The sequence below is a fragment of the Passer domesticus genome, chromosome 4, assembly GCF_036417665.1.
Source record: "Passer domesticus isolate bPasDom1 chromosome 4, bPasDom1.hap1, whole genome shotgun sequence".
In the NCBI taxonomy this organism is placed as follows: domain Eukaryota; kingdom Metazoa; phylum Chordata; class Aves; order Passeriformes; family Passeridae; genus Passer; species Passer domesticus.
In genome coordinates, this window is record NC_087477.1 from 34580302 (window position 1) to 34599503 (window position 19202).

The 19202-nt window shown below is 40.2% G+C and overlaps 1 protein-coding gene across 3 annotated transcripts in view; it reads left to right on the forward strand.

Moving 5' to 3' along the window:
• The first annotated feature begins 266 nt into the window (after positions 1-266).
• RAP1GDS1 (Rap1 GTPase-GDP dissociation stimulator 1) overlaps positions 267-19202 on the forward strand; it is a 90302-nt gene continuing 71366 nt past the window's right edge. Inside the window, exon 1 of one of the 3 annotated variants that reach the window (XM_064417030.1) lies at positions 267-624. In XM_064417030.1, the coding sequence (XP_064273100.1) occupies positions 621-624 (4 nt within the window). In that variant the 5' untranslated portion in view covers positions 267-620. The remainder of the gene's footprint in view (positions 625-19202) is intronic. The other 2 variants (XM_064417028.1, XM_064417029.1) reach the window with 2 other exon arrangements.

A 19202-nucleotide genomic window follows, 5' to 3' on the forward strand; every position in this document is an offset into this window, starting at 1 on the left:
ATGCAGCAGTTGGACATCACCTGCTACTTCTTTTTCCTTACACAGACCACCTCAAAAAACCCCCCATTATCCATCCAGCATAACCCCCTCCTTCATGGAAAACGCTCCTCCTTTGAGCCCGTATCATTAAATATGAACTTTAAAACGGCAAGCGCTGTGTTTAAACCACCCCACGTTCCCAGCGGACCGAGGAACACACAGCGGAGCGGGGATGTGCTGAGCGCAGCCCCAGTACCCGGCGGGCCCCACCCCAGCGCCGGTAACAAAGGAGGCCCGGGGGCGGCGGCGCTGCCAGCGGCCCCGCCCCGCCGCCGCCTCCTGCCCAGCCGGGGGCGCTGCCGCCGGCCCGCGCCGCCTCCTCTCTCGCTGCGCGGTTCCCACCCTCCCCCGGCGGCGGCGGCGGCTCGGTGCGGCCGGGCGGGCGGGCGGGCTGTCGGGCGGGGTGTCTCCCGGCCGTGCCCGGATGTGCTGCCCTGACTCATAGCCCGCCGCACGCAGGCTCCGCGCCGCGCCCCGCTCCGCGTACACGCCTCCCGCGCCTCCCTCCGCGCCGGCGGAGAGGCGCGGCTGCAGGAGCAGCAGCAGCAGCAGCAGGAGGCGGAGGAGGCCGCGGCGGCACCATGGGTAAGTCGCCCCAGCCCGCGCTGTGCAGCCCCTGCCGCCGTCCCTCTGCCCCCGGAGGCCGCCGCCCTCTCGTCTCCGGCGGGCGGGAAGAGGCGGCCGGTGCAACTTTCGCGTCGGCCGCTTCCCTCGCAGCGCCGGGGCGGAGGCTCGGGGCTCTGCCGAGCCCCCCCGGTTCCCCCGGCGCTGCCGCGGCCGCTGCCCGGCCCCTGCGGCGCAAAGTTTCCGCGGCTGCCGCCGCCCGCCGGCTGCGCCCAGCCCGGGGAGCTCCCGCACGGCACTCGCGGAGCCGCGGCTGCGGTCGGGCTCGGGGGAAAGATCAGCTCCCCGGGTGCCACGGGGGGCTCAGAGCAAGAGTTATGTAAGGCACCCCCAGGACGCTTTCCCAGTTACTGTTTGCGTAATGGAGATAAGTTGGGGTAGTACGCTTAGATTGTTTTATAATCTCTGCTCATTGTTTGAGGAGCACAAGGGTCCTCGTATTTCTCCGTCTTTTGGAACCTTAATCGTGGCTCAAAATGCAGCCATGTTACCTCTCCCTTTTTTTGCCTTAAGATTATAAATTAAATAGTTTCACGCTGATTGACACTTTTATGGAGTGCCCAACAAATGCCACACGAGACCAGGAAGCATGGTGTTTGGGTTTTCGTAACAGAGGTGCCGATGAATTTCTCTTGCCTTCTCCACCTCATCCTCTCGCACAAAGCTACATCTCTCCCGGTATGAAACAGCTACAATAAAACAGATTTTCCAGAGATCTGGCTGTAATGTAGATCCTAGGGATGGGTAGGAGGTGACCACGTTGAGCTGCCAAAGACCTAGCCAGTCTGCCAAACGTGATGGTGGGATCAAGGTTGCAGGTCCAGAGGGCGAGGAACTATGGTTCACAACCAGGCTAAGGAGGTGGCAGCTCCTGAACTCGGCTCGGGGTTTTGACATCAGCACTTCCTGTGGCCTTAGGTATATCAGTAGTTTCTTTGCAGATCACATGCATCTTTCACTTTTAACTAGAAGTTTCCATGGAAGGAAGCTGTTGCTGTGCCTCAGTTTTTCTGGTTGTGAAATGAGGTTAAATACTTATTTAACTCCTGTAAAGCAGTAGAAAACCTTTGGAGAATCGCTCAAACTAGAAGCTGCCGTGGTCAGACACAAGGAATAACTGTCAGATTTCATCAGTGTTAGGTTAAACTCTAACAATGTAGTGAAGATTTCTTTTTCATGAGGGTTGAAAATGCAAAATACCAAAATTTAGTTTGCCTATGCTTCCAGTCTTCATTCACAAAGTAAGACTATTAGTCTTTTGATCCTGGTCAAAGTTTAGCTATTTTGGCTTCTGAAAATAGTAACTTTAGGGCATCAGCTAAAACCTGCTCAGAAAAGCTGGTGCAGGATGAGCGCATCACTCCTTTTTGGAGGAAACTACACTTCAGTTGCAGGGACGTTTGTAAACAGCTTGAGAATCTGCTATTAAATCTTGCTGCAAAAGTAAGAGTAGTTATAATTATTTTCAGGAAAACTGAAATAACTTGTCTGTAGACTGTCAGTACCTGTCCATAACTGCCCAGAGAGATTGCTTGTGAAAATAGAGAGGAAGGGTTTTTTGGGGCTTTTTCTATTCTTCACATATCTGATTCCACTGTCTCTAAATCAAAGCAAACTGTAAGTAGCCTCTGCAGCAGCTCTTGTGAGCAGCAAAGATTGAAATCAGTTCCACCTTGGCTGACAACTGTAGTGACTTTAAATATCTATCTTTAAGCTTACACAGTCAATGCTGGATATTCACTCCTTCAGGTTATAGCTTTCTTTTTGGTAACATGTAGCATAAAAGCTGAAAATCCTTAGAATTAAATCAAGAGTGAATTTGTTCTTCCAATGGCTTTTATACCTTTCCAGAAATCATGCTCAACAAACAAGCGTTTGTGTCAAAGAGTACAGTGATATCTTACATTTAAACAGTCTTTTCAGTATGTGTGCAGGTTGGCATGGTGTTAACTGGTTTCCATACTAAAAATATAACATGGAAGCCCAAGCAGATATATTCTAAGTCAAATCAAAATATTTCTGTAGTTAAAAATACTTATTACGTATACATGGATCTGCCTTTACTGTATAGAAATAAGTCTTCTGCTACATTGTTTCCATGTGTTTCTTCCTCTGAAGACATTACTATGGCAGATGTTTCCTCCTGGAGGGTTGCTCTTTCCTCTCAGGTTCTTTCCAAAATTGTAACTTCTGCTGCTTGCATTTATAGTTTGTGAAGCTGTGTGTGAGTAGAGTTTGAACACTATTCAACTTCTGACTTTGAGAGGTAGGTGGCCTTAAGTAGAGCTGGCAGAGAACTTACTTTAGGTGACATGTGCACCACCACTACTTTATTTCTGTTGTTACACAAACACTTACAAGGCTTTGACTTTCCAGTTACTAATGTAATGCTGCAGTTTCACCATGAACGGTCCCTTTCCTCAGTCAGTTCTTGTTCTGAACCTCAAAAAACACAACTGGTGAACTTGTACAATCACACTGTATCCAAGAAAATCTGTCCATTTTTGAGCAGTGACCTATGGTGGTTATTGTAAGCAGGCCGCAATTATTCCTCAGATGTAAATTCATGAAATAAAAATTAGAAACTCTTTTACAATTTAACCACTCAGCAGTAATCCATTGAGCCAAAAGATGGAAAAACACCACAAATGAGAGTTTGTATGCAAAATACAAGTACAGAATACAGTTGTTTTCATGTCACTTATCACTTTGTTTGAAGTGTCAGTTACAGTCTGTAATAGTGAAAGCTCATAAAAATATTCCATTTTGAGGGCCCTGGTCTGGTTAGCAGGAAATGGAAGGCAGCCTCTACTCAGACATAGGTGTTCACTTGGGCAACAAACTGCAAAAGCAGCCTGCTAGGCTCTCTTTACAACAGCTAGCATTAAAAGTGACAAAATATGTAAGATTCCCAGTCTATAATGCAGATGGATTTGTTTTAGTAGTGTCCACTTAGTTATCAAAACAAAGATTTATATTACTGCTGTCATCCCAGAAATACTCAATTTTCCCTCCCACTTTCCCTGAAGAATTAGCATGTGCAACAAGCCTTGTGGTCGTGAAACACTAAATTGAAACTGAACCACAGAGCAGGGTGTAACAAACCATTGCCTATCTTCAGGGTGATGGTTCATGAAATAGAGGAGGCAGGAGGATGTAAAGCTTCAGGCGTAGCTGTGTCCAGTATTGCTTTTGGGAAGATAGAGTAGACCAACCTGCTTTTGGTAAAAAAAAAGGTCATCAGTAGCTTCAGATGAGACAAATGAAAATTAATGGGAAAAAGTCTTCCATCTTGGGCTCTTTTGCTAGTTTTCTTTCATGAAATGCAAATCTGACAAGAGTTATGTCAATTGCACAAATAGATAATTTTTAATTCTCTTAAAGTTTTTGCTAACAATGAGACTTCTAACACTACCAGCATATTAGTTCTAGCCAGCCAGAATACACCAGTTTAAGCCAGTATAAAGGGTTGTAAGCATTTTTGAAAAAATGAGACTGCTTTTAGTAAAAGTCTTCCCTTTAAAACATAAACAGAGAAGAAGCTGCTTTTAGACTGCATCTTTTGCTTCAGTTGTGTTCCTTGAAGTGTACTTTTAAAGTAGCCAAAAGGTTAGGTTACTTCTGACTGACCTTCCTCAATGAATAACTGTTCCTGTGATCAGGCCAGTATTTGTGATCTTGTTACTATGTGAGACTGAAACCAACCAATTTTGTCTTTAGCTTTAGGTTAAAGGCTTCATTCACAAGTATGTTTCCTGAGAACAGAAGATTCAGTTAGTTTCAGAAGTCTGTGAGGAACGTCTGGCTTTCTGTAGCATCAAATTGAAAGAGGAAAGGGCAGAAGAGCAGCTGAAACCTGAAGGAAACAAAAGCTGTAATAATGGAAATGAGAAAGCTACTAAGACAAGAATAGAAGAGAACAGAAGTCCCTTAAGGGAAATGCATGAAGGGAGAGAAATACTAGAACTAAAGATGGATGAATAGAACAACAGAGGACAGAAATAGGAGGAAGAAAGAAGGAGGTCTACTGTATGTCCCTCCCCACAATATAAAGACAATAGCTAAGATAGTGTGAATGAAATCAGATAATTATTACTTCCTTTTATTTTTTTATAGTACCAGTTGTATGCTGCTGACAGTGCTTGAGAAGACTCATTATAGTTTTCCATCTTTCTCAAGTAAAGCTGAATTATTTTTGGAAGTTCTCAGAATTTAATTATATATAAATATGTAAAACAAAAAGAAGAGATCAGCATAAACAAGTATTTGTTCAAAAGAAAGGGAAAACAATGTCATTACTGTTTTGACCGGAGAGAAGGCTATGGAGATTGTTCTGTGGCATCTGTCAAGGAGGTTGGTTGTTATCTGTTCTTAACTCTGTCACAGGATGAAGTTCATGTTTTAGGGTAACAGAGGGACATTAGATGATGACCTAGTTACTTATGTAAGAGAAAGCCCACTTTTCACTGCTGACTGGTCCACCTGGGTCTGTTCGCATGCTGTGCTCGAGAAAATGAGCATTCCTGCTGTCTTGATACTGCTGAAGGCATTAAGTTTTAGATGCTAACTTGTTTCCAGATTAAAATAGATTAGGAACTACATTTAAGCTTCTGGAAATTAGGTGTTTTAAAATGTTAATATGTGTTCTCTAGCTAATGGAGAAGTTTTTCTTATGGTGGTATGCATTTTAATTAGAGAAGGAGCTTTTCCTACTAAAGGATTTTATAAGTAGCAGCTTTCACTGCAAGGACAATCTCCCAGGGCCTCTTTTTGTTAAATATGGTATAGAAATTTTTTTCTATTTACAGATTTTATTATAATTGCAACCAAATGAAATTTGTTTTGGTAGAGTAAAATGGTAGTTAAAAGCCATTATTTCTGAATGTTGAAGTTCCTTTTAGTGCAGAAACATAGCTGATGTGTATTAGAATTTATGTGTGCTCCAGATATGCCTAATAGAATTTGTAAACCCTCTGGAACAAGTGGCTGTAGTTCAAGGAGCCTCAAAGCTGTGCACAGAGCCTGGCGACGTTTGTTCAGCCTGAGAACTGCACAGCTCTGCCTTAGGGAGCTTTGAAGTTGTGCAGAAGCCCTGGTGATCTCATATGGTTCTTAAGCTATAGTTCAAGCAGATTACAAAGTTGGCAGATGCCCAGAAGAATTTGTCACATCTATAAACCAGATAAATGCTGTTCATTTTATCTCCAGGTAGAGGACAGAATTTAATGCATGAAGCTTTGGGACTTGCAAATAATTACAGTATGTCTGTACTGTAAGTGTGCACAGGCAAGGCATGTGTCTTAGAAATATCTCTGACCTGAAGCACTTTCAGATACAGCTCCACAAATTATGATAAGATATGTCTGAAAAAAAAAAGTGTGTATGTCTGAAGTAGTTGAAATTAACAGTATGCATAAACTGACAGCATGGATGCATGTGTAAAGTTGTGTTAAACTTTGCAGCTCAAAATAAATGAAATGCTTTCATGATTTCTATTTCCAGGTCAAACAAATGTATTATAAAAATTACACTTAGACATTTAGAAATCAGGGGAAATGAAATTTTAAGAAAATCACACTCTTGCAAAGGAAATTTTTTTTAGTGATCCACTGCAACAGTAGGTCTCATTTCCTTCACATTTAACAGCTCGTACATACTTACTGCCTCCTAGTTGTGTACTATTGGAACACCTGAGGCGTTTGTCAGTTCTGAGTTTTTATCAAAACACTGAGCTATTCATTGTGTTAGCAATAACTCAGGAGGTTCATGGAAGTTAATCAGTGTTTGAATTCATCAGTCAGTTCCATCCACTCATACTTACCAGTCTGACGGACACAATGATTTTGAAGGCATATACAAAATATATGTATAATTTAAATTTTTTGTTGACCCTTCCTATCAGTTGACTTGGGTTGTGCAAGTCTTTTCAGTATCTGATTAAATCCAGTTAATCAAGTATTAAATTCACATGGTTAATAACAGTATTTATTTCAGTTTTCCTGTCTGTGCTCTGCAAATGGCTGGACAGAGCCATGGAGACTGAGAAGACTGGGATTGAAGGAGAAAAGCAGCTAAGCATTATAGGATGGATGGTATGATGAGGATTGAACAAAACCCTCTAGAAATTTGTCAGGGCTGCCAGTGAGCCTGTGGGAAACAGACCTGTGCTTGGGAGACCTGGGGAGGTGACAGCTCAGCATCTCGTGGTAGTCTTGAGTTCTTATTTCCACTGTCAGGTGCCTGTACATTTAAGGTCTTCATGATGTACTACCATGGAGCATCAAGGCACAAAACCTGCAGTTGAAAACCCTGTCCTTATTGCCTTCTTTATCTTTCAGTAATTGCCTTTTCCTCTAGAAGACATCCATCCAGAAAGAACACCATGTACAATGGAGTACTCACCTTTCTCTCATCCTGTCTTCTGTACATTAGAGAATTACTCTTGGAAGAGAGCTCTTACTCTCAGCACTTGACAAACTCTGTTCTACCCCTTTTGCCCTTAATTATACCTAGGCTGGGAACTAAAATTGTACCACATGGATTAATTCTGTGAATGGGAACTGAAAAAGCTGCCAGCCTAGATCTTTTACATAAATATCAAAATCATGACGCAAACATATGCAAGCCTTTGTAATCTCTAGGGTACGTGAAGTGTTTGGCTGGGGAGCTCTGCCTATTGCTGAGAGTGCCTTGCTCTCCAGCAGCTGGGAACTCCTCTTGGGAGCATATTTAGAAATGCTTCCTGTCTTTGATGTTGAATACAACAGTCCAGTGACATTAATTAGACTATTTTAACTTTCCTAGCCTTAAATGCAACCTTACAAGTACATGCCACTATTTAGAGGACCAGTAGCTTACCTTCTCCTTGCTGAGTTCATTCCTGTATCCCTTTCCTGTGGAGAAATTCCATCATGTTCAGTGTCAATAGCACCCAGTACCCTGCAGGCAAAGCTTGAGTTCAGTACTGCCAAATAGCTGCTTTTGCTACATGAAGGCTTTGGAATGATTCCTTAAATCAAAATGCTGTTTTATCTTGACAGCAGAAACAAAGCATGGGAAGAGAAAAGGGTTTTTAAACCAAAGCAGGATTGTACACATCTTTCTTATCTAAATCTTCCCTGTCCACAGAATGTTTAACTTACCCCTCCTGGGCCTTTGGAGGACCTGACTGGAGTCTTCTGAGTCTGCTCTATTGGTGATAGCATCTTCTGTGTCTGACCACTTCCTTCTGCAGTCCTTCATGGGCACTCTGGGCATTACTGGGCTGCTGGTCATGGTAGAACTCTGTTGTTTGAATACCTGAGACACCCTGCCTGGACTGCCTGAGCAAGTTAAGAGGAAAAGCAGTGAGTGACTGTGACCCTCAAGAGGAGTGGCAGCAGCAGTCTAACAGTTATGAGGCATTTTCATACTTCCCGTTCTCTTTTTTTTTTCCTTCTCTCTCAAGTGATTGGGAGCCACGATTTTTCCTCCTTCCTCTTCCTTGCTTGTGTTGAACGATTTTAGGATCAGGGTGTTGTTCTGTGGGAGGAAAAAAAGGACAACCAGAACAGAAAACCAGTCTGTGAACATATTTGTTGTAAAAATGTCTGGTACAATCAAATTAATTTAAAAATCCACTAATACAGTTTATAGAGGTACAAATTTGCTGTCATCCTGCAAAGCTTGTCAGGCTTTCTTACCCGTTTCTCTGCAAAGCTAAGGGAGAACATATAGACATGCTGGCTCCTGCCATATGGAATTACAGGAAAAGCAGGGAAGCATTGGTGATTGAGAGAAAGAGGAAGAATGTGTATGTAAGGAGATGCTGGCAGGAATCAATCAGGTTTTGGGGGCAAGAGGATAGGCTTTTTTTTTAAGCTTTTGCAATGAAAATCCTGTCACCCTGTCACAGCAAGATAGTTCCTCAGTTGAACCAAAGATAGTAATCAATTTTTGTGCAGTAGTGCCCAAATACAGAGTACATCCATCTCACATTCTCTCTTCATCAGGTTCTTTCTTTATTAGTTAAAAACATGACAGCTTCTTTTACAATATACCCTTTTCACCATCTTTGTTAGGGAAAGAATTGAAAAACTGGTGCTCAGCTTTGTAATTTCAAGAGTTTTGAAGTGTTTTGGGGGTTTTTTTGGTTGTTTTTTTTTTTTTAATGTTCTTTTCTTTGGTTAAATATCAAGTTATTTACAACCAGCTTAAAATCATGCTTCAGTTCTGCCTAATGTACAATAGGTACATTATATAAAAGAATGTGTCCTGTAGGAAAGAAATTGTACAGAATTGAGCCCTATTTGTATAAATGCTATTTATACAGCATTCTTGTACCCCCACTAAGCCCACACTGAGCACCACTGAAGTCATTGGGCTCCTGCTTTTGTCACTTGGCTGTGCTACAGCTTCAACTGTCCTGTTTTGGTGAAAGTATGTGAAATGGCATGGGTCACTCCACCCTTTCATGGCATAGTAATATTGGCTCCCCAGTTGGTACAGCTGGGGGAGGAACGCAGACATTGGACTGATTGTCCATCAGAAGCACTTTTTTCTAGGAACTTTCTGTTCCTAGATATGGTGCTATACTAATACATAGCCTCTGAAGGAACTTGGTAAATGAAGAAAGAGCTATATTTGATGATAGAGAAAATGATTTGGTAAACTTGATTTTTCTTTCAAATTGATGGAATTATGTAGTTTATATAATTTGTTATATCAAAGAAGAAACCAATTTAAAGTGGAGATCATTATGTTAGAACATCCTCCTGTAAAAGGAACAGTAAGCACAGTGCCATAAGCTATTAATTTACATACAGTGACCTTTGTTCTATCTTGTAGCAGCACAGAGAAAATACTGTGCTTTCAGAATGAAATTCACTTTGTAGCCATTAGATGATGGCTTTTGATGTTTTCTGATATTCCCAGAAAATGTTAGGAATTTCTCTTTGCAAGACTTTTACACCTAAGGCTTCTAATCACACATGCCTTAGTCTGGACACTTACTTCTCTGAAGGCAAGAATGGTGGAAACAAACAGAAAGCAATTCAGTAGATTTCTTTGGAATGCAGCTTTATCCTAGACCTCATCTGAAGTGTCTGCTTACCTTTATGAAGGTCATAACTTCTCCCTTTACAAGGTATCACTGTTCTTTTTTCTGCTGTTGAGAACAAGGTAGAATTTGAGACTTGTCATACAGTCTCTGGAAGAAACAGGTAGAGTTCTCTTGTGAACATAAAATTTGAGTTCAGTGCATGCACCCAGCTCAAAACAGATGGCTGGAGAGAGAAATGCCCTAGATTATGCAGCACTTCAGTTAAGCAAGGGGTGGCCTGTTTTAGGTTTTCGGTTTTTTCTTTAAATTGATATTAAACAGGCTTTTAAAAACAACAGCTGTGGACTACTGGATTGGTTTTAGCCTACTTTTAGCTCTTCCACTTCTGAACAGTTTTCTGTACTTCAGTGATCACAACAGTGAGGTTTCTCTTGGAAGTGAGCATACCTAGCAACTACTTAAACTACTTTATTTCTAAAATCAGAAGTTGTTATCAACAAAACAGCATCTTTGGCTGTACACAAAGAACTTGCTGGATTTTTGAAAGCTGGTCAACAGGCACATTTTTAAAATTACTTCGTTTTGGCAGGTTTTTTGAAACACAAGGCTTTTCTGCTTGACTCTTTATTTTTTAAAAAATATATAGATGAGCCTATTGGTTTTTTACCATCACCATAAGTTTACTTTTTACAATCCGAAATAAGCTGAGGAGCGTGCTTCCAGATTAAGATTAGACTCTCTTTGGGTGAAAATGTAAATCTGAGTTCAAGGAGTAGATATCAAAATTGAAAACTCAGAAATTCTTGCAAGCCCCTGATTTTTTAATTTCTTTTAGCCCTCTAACTTCTGGCAAAAGCAGCTTTATAATATAAAGGTCTCTTCTGAGCTGGATCACAATTTGGAATGAAAATATTATGTTTTAACAATATTTGTTTTAACACTCATTCATCAGCATCTCCAAGAACAACCAGAATGGGGCTTTGATGTCCACTGTGGTGTTGTGTTTATGTAACAGATTCTGTACCACTCAGGCTTTGAGCATGTAGCACATGTTGGTGTTGGACTTTGGTTAAGTTCTAACTTTCCAAGGCTCTGTTCAAGTTTAGAAGCCCACTTCTGCTTGTTTAGGTGAGCATACTATTCTGCTCTGTAAATTTGTTCCCAGAATTCAGCATATCATCTGAATCTTTTCATTCTAGATGTTTCTGCTGCTTTATCTAATGTAATCTGAGGGTGATGTAAAACCGTCAGACAAAAAAGTGTGGTTGCTTTGACAAGAAAGATCTGCATGCTCAACAAAGCTTATCAAGAGGCATTGAGGCATTAATTTAATGAAAGTAAAACTTATATTCAGTGCTGAGACACGACTTCTTTAAATTGAATACAGAAAATTCTATCAAATGACAGGTTTACGTGTGTGTTGTAGGCTTAAGTGATGCTGTATTGCAGTGCCTTAAATGACCTGGTTGCAGAGCATTTAGAAAAGGTAATCTGTTGAAACCAGCTTTGCTGCTGAAACCTCAATGTAGTCAGATTATAGCCTCAGTTCCCCATTGCCCTGTATTATGTGCAGAGACTGCAGATTTGATTTAAGATCGTGTTTGGGCCCAAATAGTAGGTTTTGTATTCTGCCTGAGCATATATGACCACAAGATAATGGGTAATTCAGTGCTGCATAATAAAACTATGCCCATAGTGCCTTCATACCTGAGATGACTTGTTGGTTTCATGTTTAAATACTCATAATGGTTTGGTAGAATTAATGACCTTATGATCTACAGGGTTTGGGGGTTTTTTTGCAGTGACTCACATCTGTGGAAACCAGAAAAAGTTGCAGATGTTTAGTACTCTGGAGAATTTGTGGCACAGGGGAATTAGTTGTATTCTCAAATGACAAGACAGTTCAGTGTATCATGTTGTCAGATAAAGATGAGAAAATCTGACTTCTTATGTATTAGAGAGAAAATGTAGACATGCCACCAAAGGGTGACAAACAGTTGCTAAAAAGATAAGAGAACTCAGCTCTGTCTTTAAAAAAAACTCCTCTGAAGAGGTATCTATAAACATTAATTCATCTAAATAACCTTTTAATTGCAAGAGGGTTTAATTGTGTAAAAAGTGAAGCAGGTAAATAAAACCAAGCTTAAATTTAGCCCACTGCCATCTGTTTCTTTAAAAAAGGGGAAACAACAAGACCAAGAGAGTGGATTGTAAAAAGTTGTCTTCCTTTCTACTCCTATTCTCGTGCAGGATTTAAAGTTAACGTATTGCATAAGGCTGTGATTGACCCAGATGGGGAAGTAGAAATTAAGTGAAAACTAGATTTTTACCTTGAACTCTGAAATGTGAAAGTAAACAAGTAACAAATGAAAGGCAGGCCATGCAAAGAAATACTGCTTTGATACATGTGAAGACATTTGTTCCTAAAATGTGGTTTTCTAGTGGGACATTGCATCATTAATAGAGATTGCAAGGTGCAACATGTGTCACAATGACAGCTAGAGGTTAACTCAGCATTTTCAAGGGCTTATGTTCAGACCAAAACTCCTTATTCACTTCAGAATATAAAGTTTCTAGATATTATTTCATTATATATGCATCACCTCCTAACAGTTAATAAGCTGTGAGGTTCCTAAGTGCTTGCTTTAATAGGAAAGTGGAGAGTTAATATTCTTTTGCAGCTCTACTAGTAACAGTTCACAAAATAGCCTCTGTGGTACTTGTGTACCATTTGTGTTGTGTATACTGTCATCTCACAAATTCTGTGGGAATTTTTTAAAACCCAAATTCACATTTTCATGCATTCTTTTTCTCTTCAAAGATACAAATAATTTATACTCTTTCCTCAATATTGAAATATTGTAACAGAAATCAAGCCTCATTCAAACTCCTTTTATTTTGCCTTTACAACTGAAGACCACAGTAAAAGGGAGTCTATATTCCCTCTTCTTCAAAGCTGTGCTTAGACCATTCTGGAATAATATGAAGGACTTACCAAGTCAAGCTAATTTTACATCATAGTCACCAAGTTGCTTTTTCCCAGTAGTAAGACTTTGCTTGCACAGTATTTCACAATCCCAGTCTATCTTTGTATATATGGGAGTTCAAGCAGTACCAAAACTGCATACACTGTTGAGTAAATACCATAATAAATGAATCATAATAAAAATCTCATACTAAAAATTAGCATATTGTTTGCAAGTGAAATGAAATCATTTTAGATGTAAAAGGAGTACTTTTTACTTGTGTTTGAGGCCTTTTCTTCATGAGCCTCAAACTCCTACCTGCTTTGTAGAGCAAAAGGGTACTTAACCTGTTTGGAAAGAAAAGGAAAATATTTATTAAATTAAAGTTAGATAGCAGGAATAGTCAGATGAGGAATTTTCCCAGTTGTGCTCCCCAGAGCACAATTTTCTGTGTTCTGCTAACTTCTAGAAGGACCAAGCAGTTACACAACAAGACTGAGGCATACCTGCGTGTCCTAAATGGGAGACACTGCGGTAGAAACAGTGAAAGTGTTTCGAGATGAAATTTGAAACAGTTTCATGGAAACATAGAACAAATACAGAACCATAATTTGGGAGAATTTTGAGGCAGTTGAACCAGGTCAGCTATGACTTTGTGCAGCTACTGCTTGAAATCTCTGTAGTTTCTGTAACATCCCTTCAGGTAGTTCCAGGTTTCCCCCTTAGCCTCCTCTTTGCCAGACTACAGAGGCTCCCAAGCTCTTACACACCATGAGTTGTGGGAACATGACCATTTTGATAGTTCTGCCCAGTCTTGCAGTGTTGTTGATCTGGGACATACAGACCCAGACATAGAATTGTGGGAGACACAAATCCTTGCGGGTGTCAAGCAGAGCCTCAGTGTGCTGGTCACGCTCCTGATGTAACCAATCAGTACAGTTTGCTTTGGGAACATGCTGCTGCCTCATGTTTTACTTGGCATCCCCTGTAACCCCTGGGTGTGTTCCCAGCCTGCCCTGGTGCTTGGGATTATTCTGTTGTAGAATTCTGCAGAACTTGACACCACTGTTGAACTTCAGGAGATTTCTGTCGATCCAGTCCCCAGGTTTCTGTACAGTGTCTCTGGACTCCTCTTTGGTGTGCCAGTTGTTTCTCCAAATTTAGTGTTGTTTGCAAAGATTACAAATGTGTATCTGCCTTTAGGCTATAGTGGTTCCAAGCACAAACTGCATACTCAACATCTGCTGTTCAGCCAGCCAGCCAGCCTATAGATTTATGTTTGACTTCTTGATAGTATGTAAAGGAATGATAAGCCCTTCATAACTGTGACTCCAGGAAAATTAACATTTCTTTATTATCTATAAAATACAAAACTTATTTATTTATTAAGAATAGTTAAAGTCTGTATACTTGAAAAATTGCTTAGGAGTGTTTGTTGTTGTTTACTACAAGTAACTGTCCCTTGTACTGACCACAGTTACAAGTAAACACAAGTTAATGCAAGTGGATAGAGGATGGCAAACCTTTATCTGTACACACCCAACAGACTGAATTCTGCAAAATCACACTGGGGATGAAAGACAGAATATAAGGTGTAGCCTAAATAGGATTTCAGCTCTTTCTGTGCTCCATTACTTATTTAGCTGATGAGAAATGCATTCAGATTGACTTGCAGCAGCAGTTAATGGGAAACCAATGGGTCCAGATCTCCCAGTCCTTCTCATGAAAGCCCTACTGAGCTCCCACCCCATCTACATGTTATTGATGTAATCTTTTTGGATTTTGATACAGCTTTCAGTGCTGTTTCTATGATGCTATGGCATGACCGTATTCCTTTCCACCTTAACAGGGGAGAGTGCATACCTTTCATTCTGACATGAAATATGATGATCCAGAACATGTACTTAAAAGCTCTCCTGAGTCCCGCACTTCAGTCATATCCACACTGTCTGTCATGGGATGTATCTGTATTAATTAGAGAGGTAAAAGCCTCTTCACAAATTAAGTTCATTTATCCCAACACGTAGTGGTTTTACTTGTGAAATATGACTAATTTACTTTTTTGGCTTTGATAATAAATTTTGGCAACCTGGAGGAAAAGGAAGCTTTTCCAAGACAGATAAATCTATCCTTGCAAAGTTACTTGGTAGCATCTTCCACTTTTTATCCTTCTAGAGTGCCTGTGGTGTTGATTGGAGGACAATCAAAAGTTCTGCTCAACTAGATCAGAGGATAGTTCCTTTTGAGAGAGGCATTTAATACTTCTCTGGTGGGACATAACTGGATTGTTTTGCTAGAGATTATCACAGAAGACAAACTTCAGTCTAAAAGGGGGGTGGTGACCAGATGTGTTTCCTGGAATATTTTAGATTTTTCAACACTAGAAGTTTTTAGTTCCCTGTCTTTGGGCTTTCTTGTACCCTTTTCTATGGATGAGTCTGGCTCTGGTTACATGTGACAGTGCTGATGTAGAGTGGGGGAGTGCTTAGTCTGAGAAGGTCTGATACCTGGATAAGATATAGAAGGAGCTAAGTGTGTCCTTGTGCTGGATTTGTAGTAGATTTTAAATTATCAACAGTAACCAAACTACTATTCGTTGTGCCCAGCTGCTTAGTTCAAAGAGACCTTAGGAAGGAGAGTTTTTATATCTTGTTCTTATAGCTGAATTATCAACTTTCCTGATAAATGCTGCTTTAAGGATCAATTGCTTACTATATTAATTAATAACATTTAATAACATTGCATATGATGATTTTATGTATTAATGAAATGAAAAGTAAGAATATTTCACCTGCTAATGTTTTTAAATTTTTATTCTTATATGCAGCTTCTAGGAATAAATAGGATATGGCCAGCAATAAAGCTGCTTTGCTCTGCGCCTGCTGATACAGAAAAGTCCTTTTCCTTTATTTGTTTCATTAAAATATCAGCAAATCTACAGTAGTTAAAATTAACAACAGCTTTTGGTTTGTGCATAATCCACACATTATTCCATGAAATGTCTCTAAGCTTTACCCCGTAAAGTGGACAACTTCTGAACTATTGTTTTCTCTACTTCCCCTTTCTTTCACTTTCAAAGGAATTATGTTTGCAAACAAAAAGATGCAGGAGAAGGAAAACAACCACAAAACTTACTAGAAGAGAGATTTTTCCTAACTGTGGTCCCTTTGTGGCTGGCATCTGTGGGAGTTATAAATGCTGAAAGAGAGGAATTTCCCTGATGTAAACACTCTAAACAGAGGGTATAGAAAGGACTGTGCTGTTCCTTAATGTTGGTGCAAGATGCAAGTGGAGGATGGCCTAGGGCACATTGGTGAAGTTTTTCAGACGACTGACAGACCATTGCAAAGATTTTTAGTGCCTCTTGACTATTTACCAGTCCATAAATAAGTGCACTCAGTTATGCCAAAGGCTGCAACATCCTTGTTACATGCGGGAGCTGGTCAGGAATTGCCTCAAAAATCATGCTGGGTTTTGACTTCTGTTGTTTGTGTCTTCCTTCTGAAGTATCACTGCCTCTTTACTTCCTATTGGCAAAAGGACTGGCAGCTGATCAGTAGCTCAGTCTTCCCAAGAGTCTGTATAAAATAAATACCATGAATATCCTGGAATACTGCAGTGGAAGTTTCTCTATAGATGCCTGGTTAGGGGCAGACTGCTTTTTGCATATGCTCTGAATTTTAGGTGCTGTTTTCCAATGTGGCATTCAGAAACCTGAGCCAAGAGTTCTGGCTGTGTAAATAAAAAGTGCTTGGAGAGTCCAGAATAGGATGAACTTCCAAGCTCAGCAGGAAATCACCCTTAATTAATATGCATGCCATTTTCTGATCAGCATGATTTCTGCCTTAAGCCCAGGGCTTGAAATTATTTCTTAGAGCTGGATGCCTGCATGTTTTCTAAGGAAGTTTGAAACCTTTTTCTTTTCAAATGTGAATGGAGGAAGAGGCACAAGTGGGTTACCAACTATGCCTTCCTTGGGCACCTTTATGTAGGAAAGAGCTCCAAAAGTCAAAGCCTTTCCTCTGCCTGAAATCAAAACTGTACCCTAAAACTTATACCAGGGTATAAGACCCAACAGTGATATGTGTTCATAGTGTGTCAGATAAGGCATATTTTTTAAAGGTGAAGGGTTTTAGTTCCAGCACTTTTTCCTGTGACTACTCATTTGTTTTATGCAATGACTGTTTAATATAGAATTATAGAATTTGTGGGGTTGGAAGGGACATCGAACGTCATCTAGTCCCAAGCCCTCTGCCATGGGCAGGGACACTTTTCACTAGGACAGGTTGCTCAAACCCCATCCAATATAAAATATGTCTCAACAGAAGAAGTGAGAAGTATTTCAGTCCTCACGTGAAAACCACAAAAATTGGATTTGAGTATGTTTTAGAGAAATTTTTATTAAATCCTTTTGAGGTGGAGGCTAGCATTTGGTTTGTTCTCATGTTCACACTAATGTGCAAAAGGCACTTTTCACATTGTTGCCACGTGCTTTGCGTTGGATTCTTTCTCCCAAGAATTCTTCTGTTGCCTGTGTTTACAGGATACATTAAAAGCAGGGCCTAGAAGAGCCATATCTTCAGAGATACCAATAAGAGTAATATATGAATTTGGTTAGTAAGTTGCCTGAGAGTACTAAGAGAGTTCTGGATTTGGGCTTAAGCTATATGCATGTGGAACTTAAAAGGAAAAAAGGTAATATTTCTCCAGAATCTGGTGTCTGGTAGAAGAGTCCATGGGAGGTATGCTTTCTACAGTCATCTCTGCATATAAACTTGATTTTTTTTCCTCCCCTGTGATTTAAGGATCAGTTAAGGTTTTCATGGTTGTCAAAGGGATAAACATTTCTGAGAGTACAGTGGGCATTCTTGATGTGGGGACATAGCATGAGCAACTGTATTGAGTTGACACAGATCCTTGCATCCCTTGTGAAATGTATCCCAAGGACTTGTTTGTACTTCCCATCTGCCCTTCATCCTTGAGACCTGCAGATTGTGTGCAGAACCTGACCCCTTTCAGTTTCTGTCAATGTGACTCTTTACCTAGTCTGAGAGATGGTTATTAAGCAGAGAAAGCAAAGCACTCCTCCACTTTGCACACAGTCAGATCCTGCTTGTGGGGGAAGCAAATGACTTGCAATTTAATCTAGTGAGTGGCATTTTGCAGAATTTTTTTTGTCTTTAAAAATACATTTCTTTTTGAAGAGAAAAGAAATCTTGCTTGCCTTTTTTTTATTGAGCTTCCTGTAAATATGTATCTCTTGGGAGCATTTCACTTGTTTTTGGGATGTTGCCCAAACACAGTTGATTGAATGGGGGATTAATAGTTTAATTAAGAGTCCTGAGATTTAAGACATAGGAAGTAGCCCTCTCTTTTGGAGATTTTTCCCCCTGATTTGTCCTGTCAGATTTTCTCTCTCCAAAACCTTATTTTCAGTGCATACCTATTGCATCATCTCACTCATTCAAATATTCATCACAGTTTTCTGAAGCAACACTTGAGGACCGTAACAATCGGATTGTGATTTATCCAGCTGTGCCCATGTACTGTAATGTGCTGCATCAGAACATCAGTATCATGTTTACTGCCTTGTCACTCTCGTATGAATTTTACTAAATAAAGCTCTTAAAGGCTGGGCAGAGGTTAATGATCACTTCTAACTGCAGCAGTCATGCGGAATACTAGTGGGTTTTGTGAAAATTTTTGTTTAAAACAGGGTTATATTGAGCAGTTTGTGCACCATTTTCATTTTGCCATCTGATTCTGCAGTTTTGTGTCAGCCTTACATGAAGACTCAGTTGAATCCTTTTCCTTTAGAGAGGATCTGAGCTGATCCCATCACTGCAGTGTTTTTATTGATGCTCTATATCCTATGCATTCCTAGATGAAAATAAATACCTGCATTAATAGGAAGCTATTTATCACTAGAGGGATTAACCACAGAGGTCTGCTAATCTTAATAATACCAGGTTTAAAGCCATACATTACATGTATAAAAGCAAACTAAAATCTCCAGAGTACATTTTGGCCCTAAAAGCTTATAGACGAATGATGCTGACAATGTAGCTTTCAATTTGTGATATGTGGGCACCACAATCTGCCTACAAAGTGCATATTGTTGATTTCAGGCCATTTTAGTAATTTTTACTAAACTGCTAAATTGGACAATTAGTGCCATTTCACCAGCCAAGAAGCAGGGATTTCCAAAACTGACTTAATTTTCTCTGTATCCTTCACTGACATTAGGGAATACTAAAAGCCTTTTTGTCCAAGGCATGAGAAGTCTGTCACACATCTATTGGCCCTTATGTGGTCAAAGGGAATTTTTAAATTTCAGGTCTTAACAGTTGTGTGTTTAGGTGGAAAAGTACATTTTTATTTGCGAGTCTTTCTCTCATATTTTCTCCTTGGGACAAAAATGCTTTGATGAAAGTAACTTTTAAGTAGGATAATACAGGCAAACAAGTACTAGCAAGTACTTGCAACTATAAGAGTGTTTGATTGTAAGACATTTGTAAATAAAAGGGTTTAGA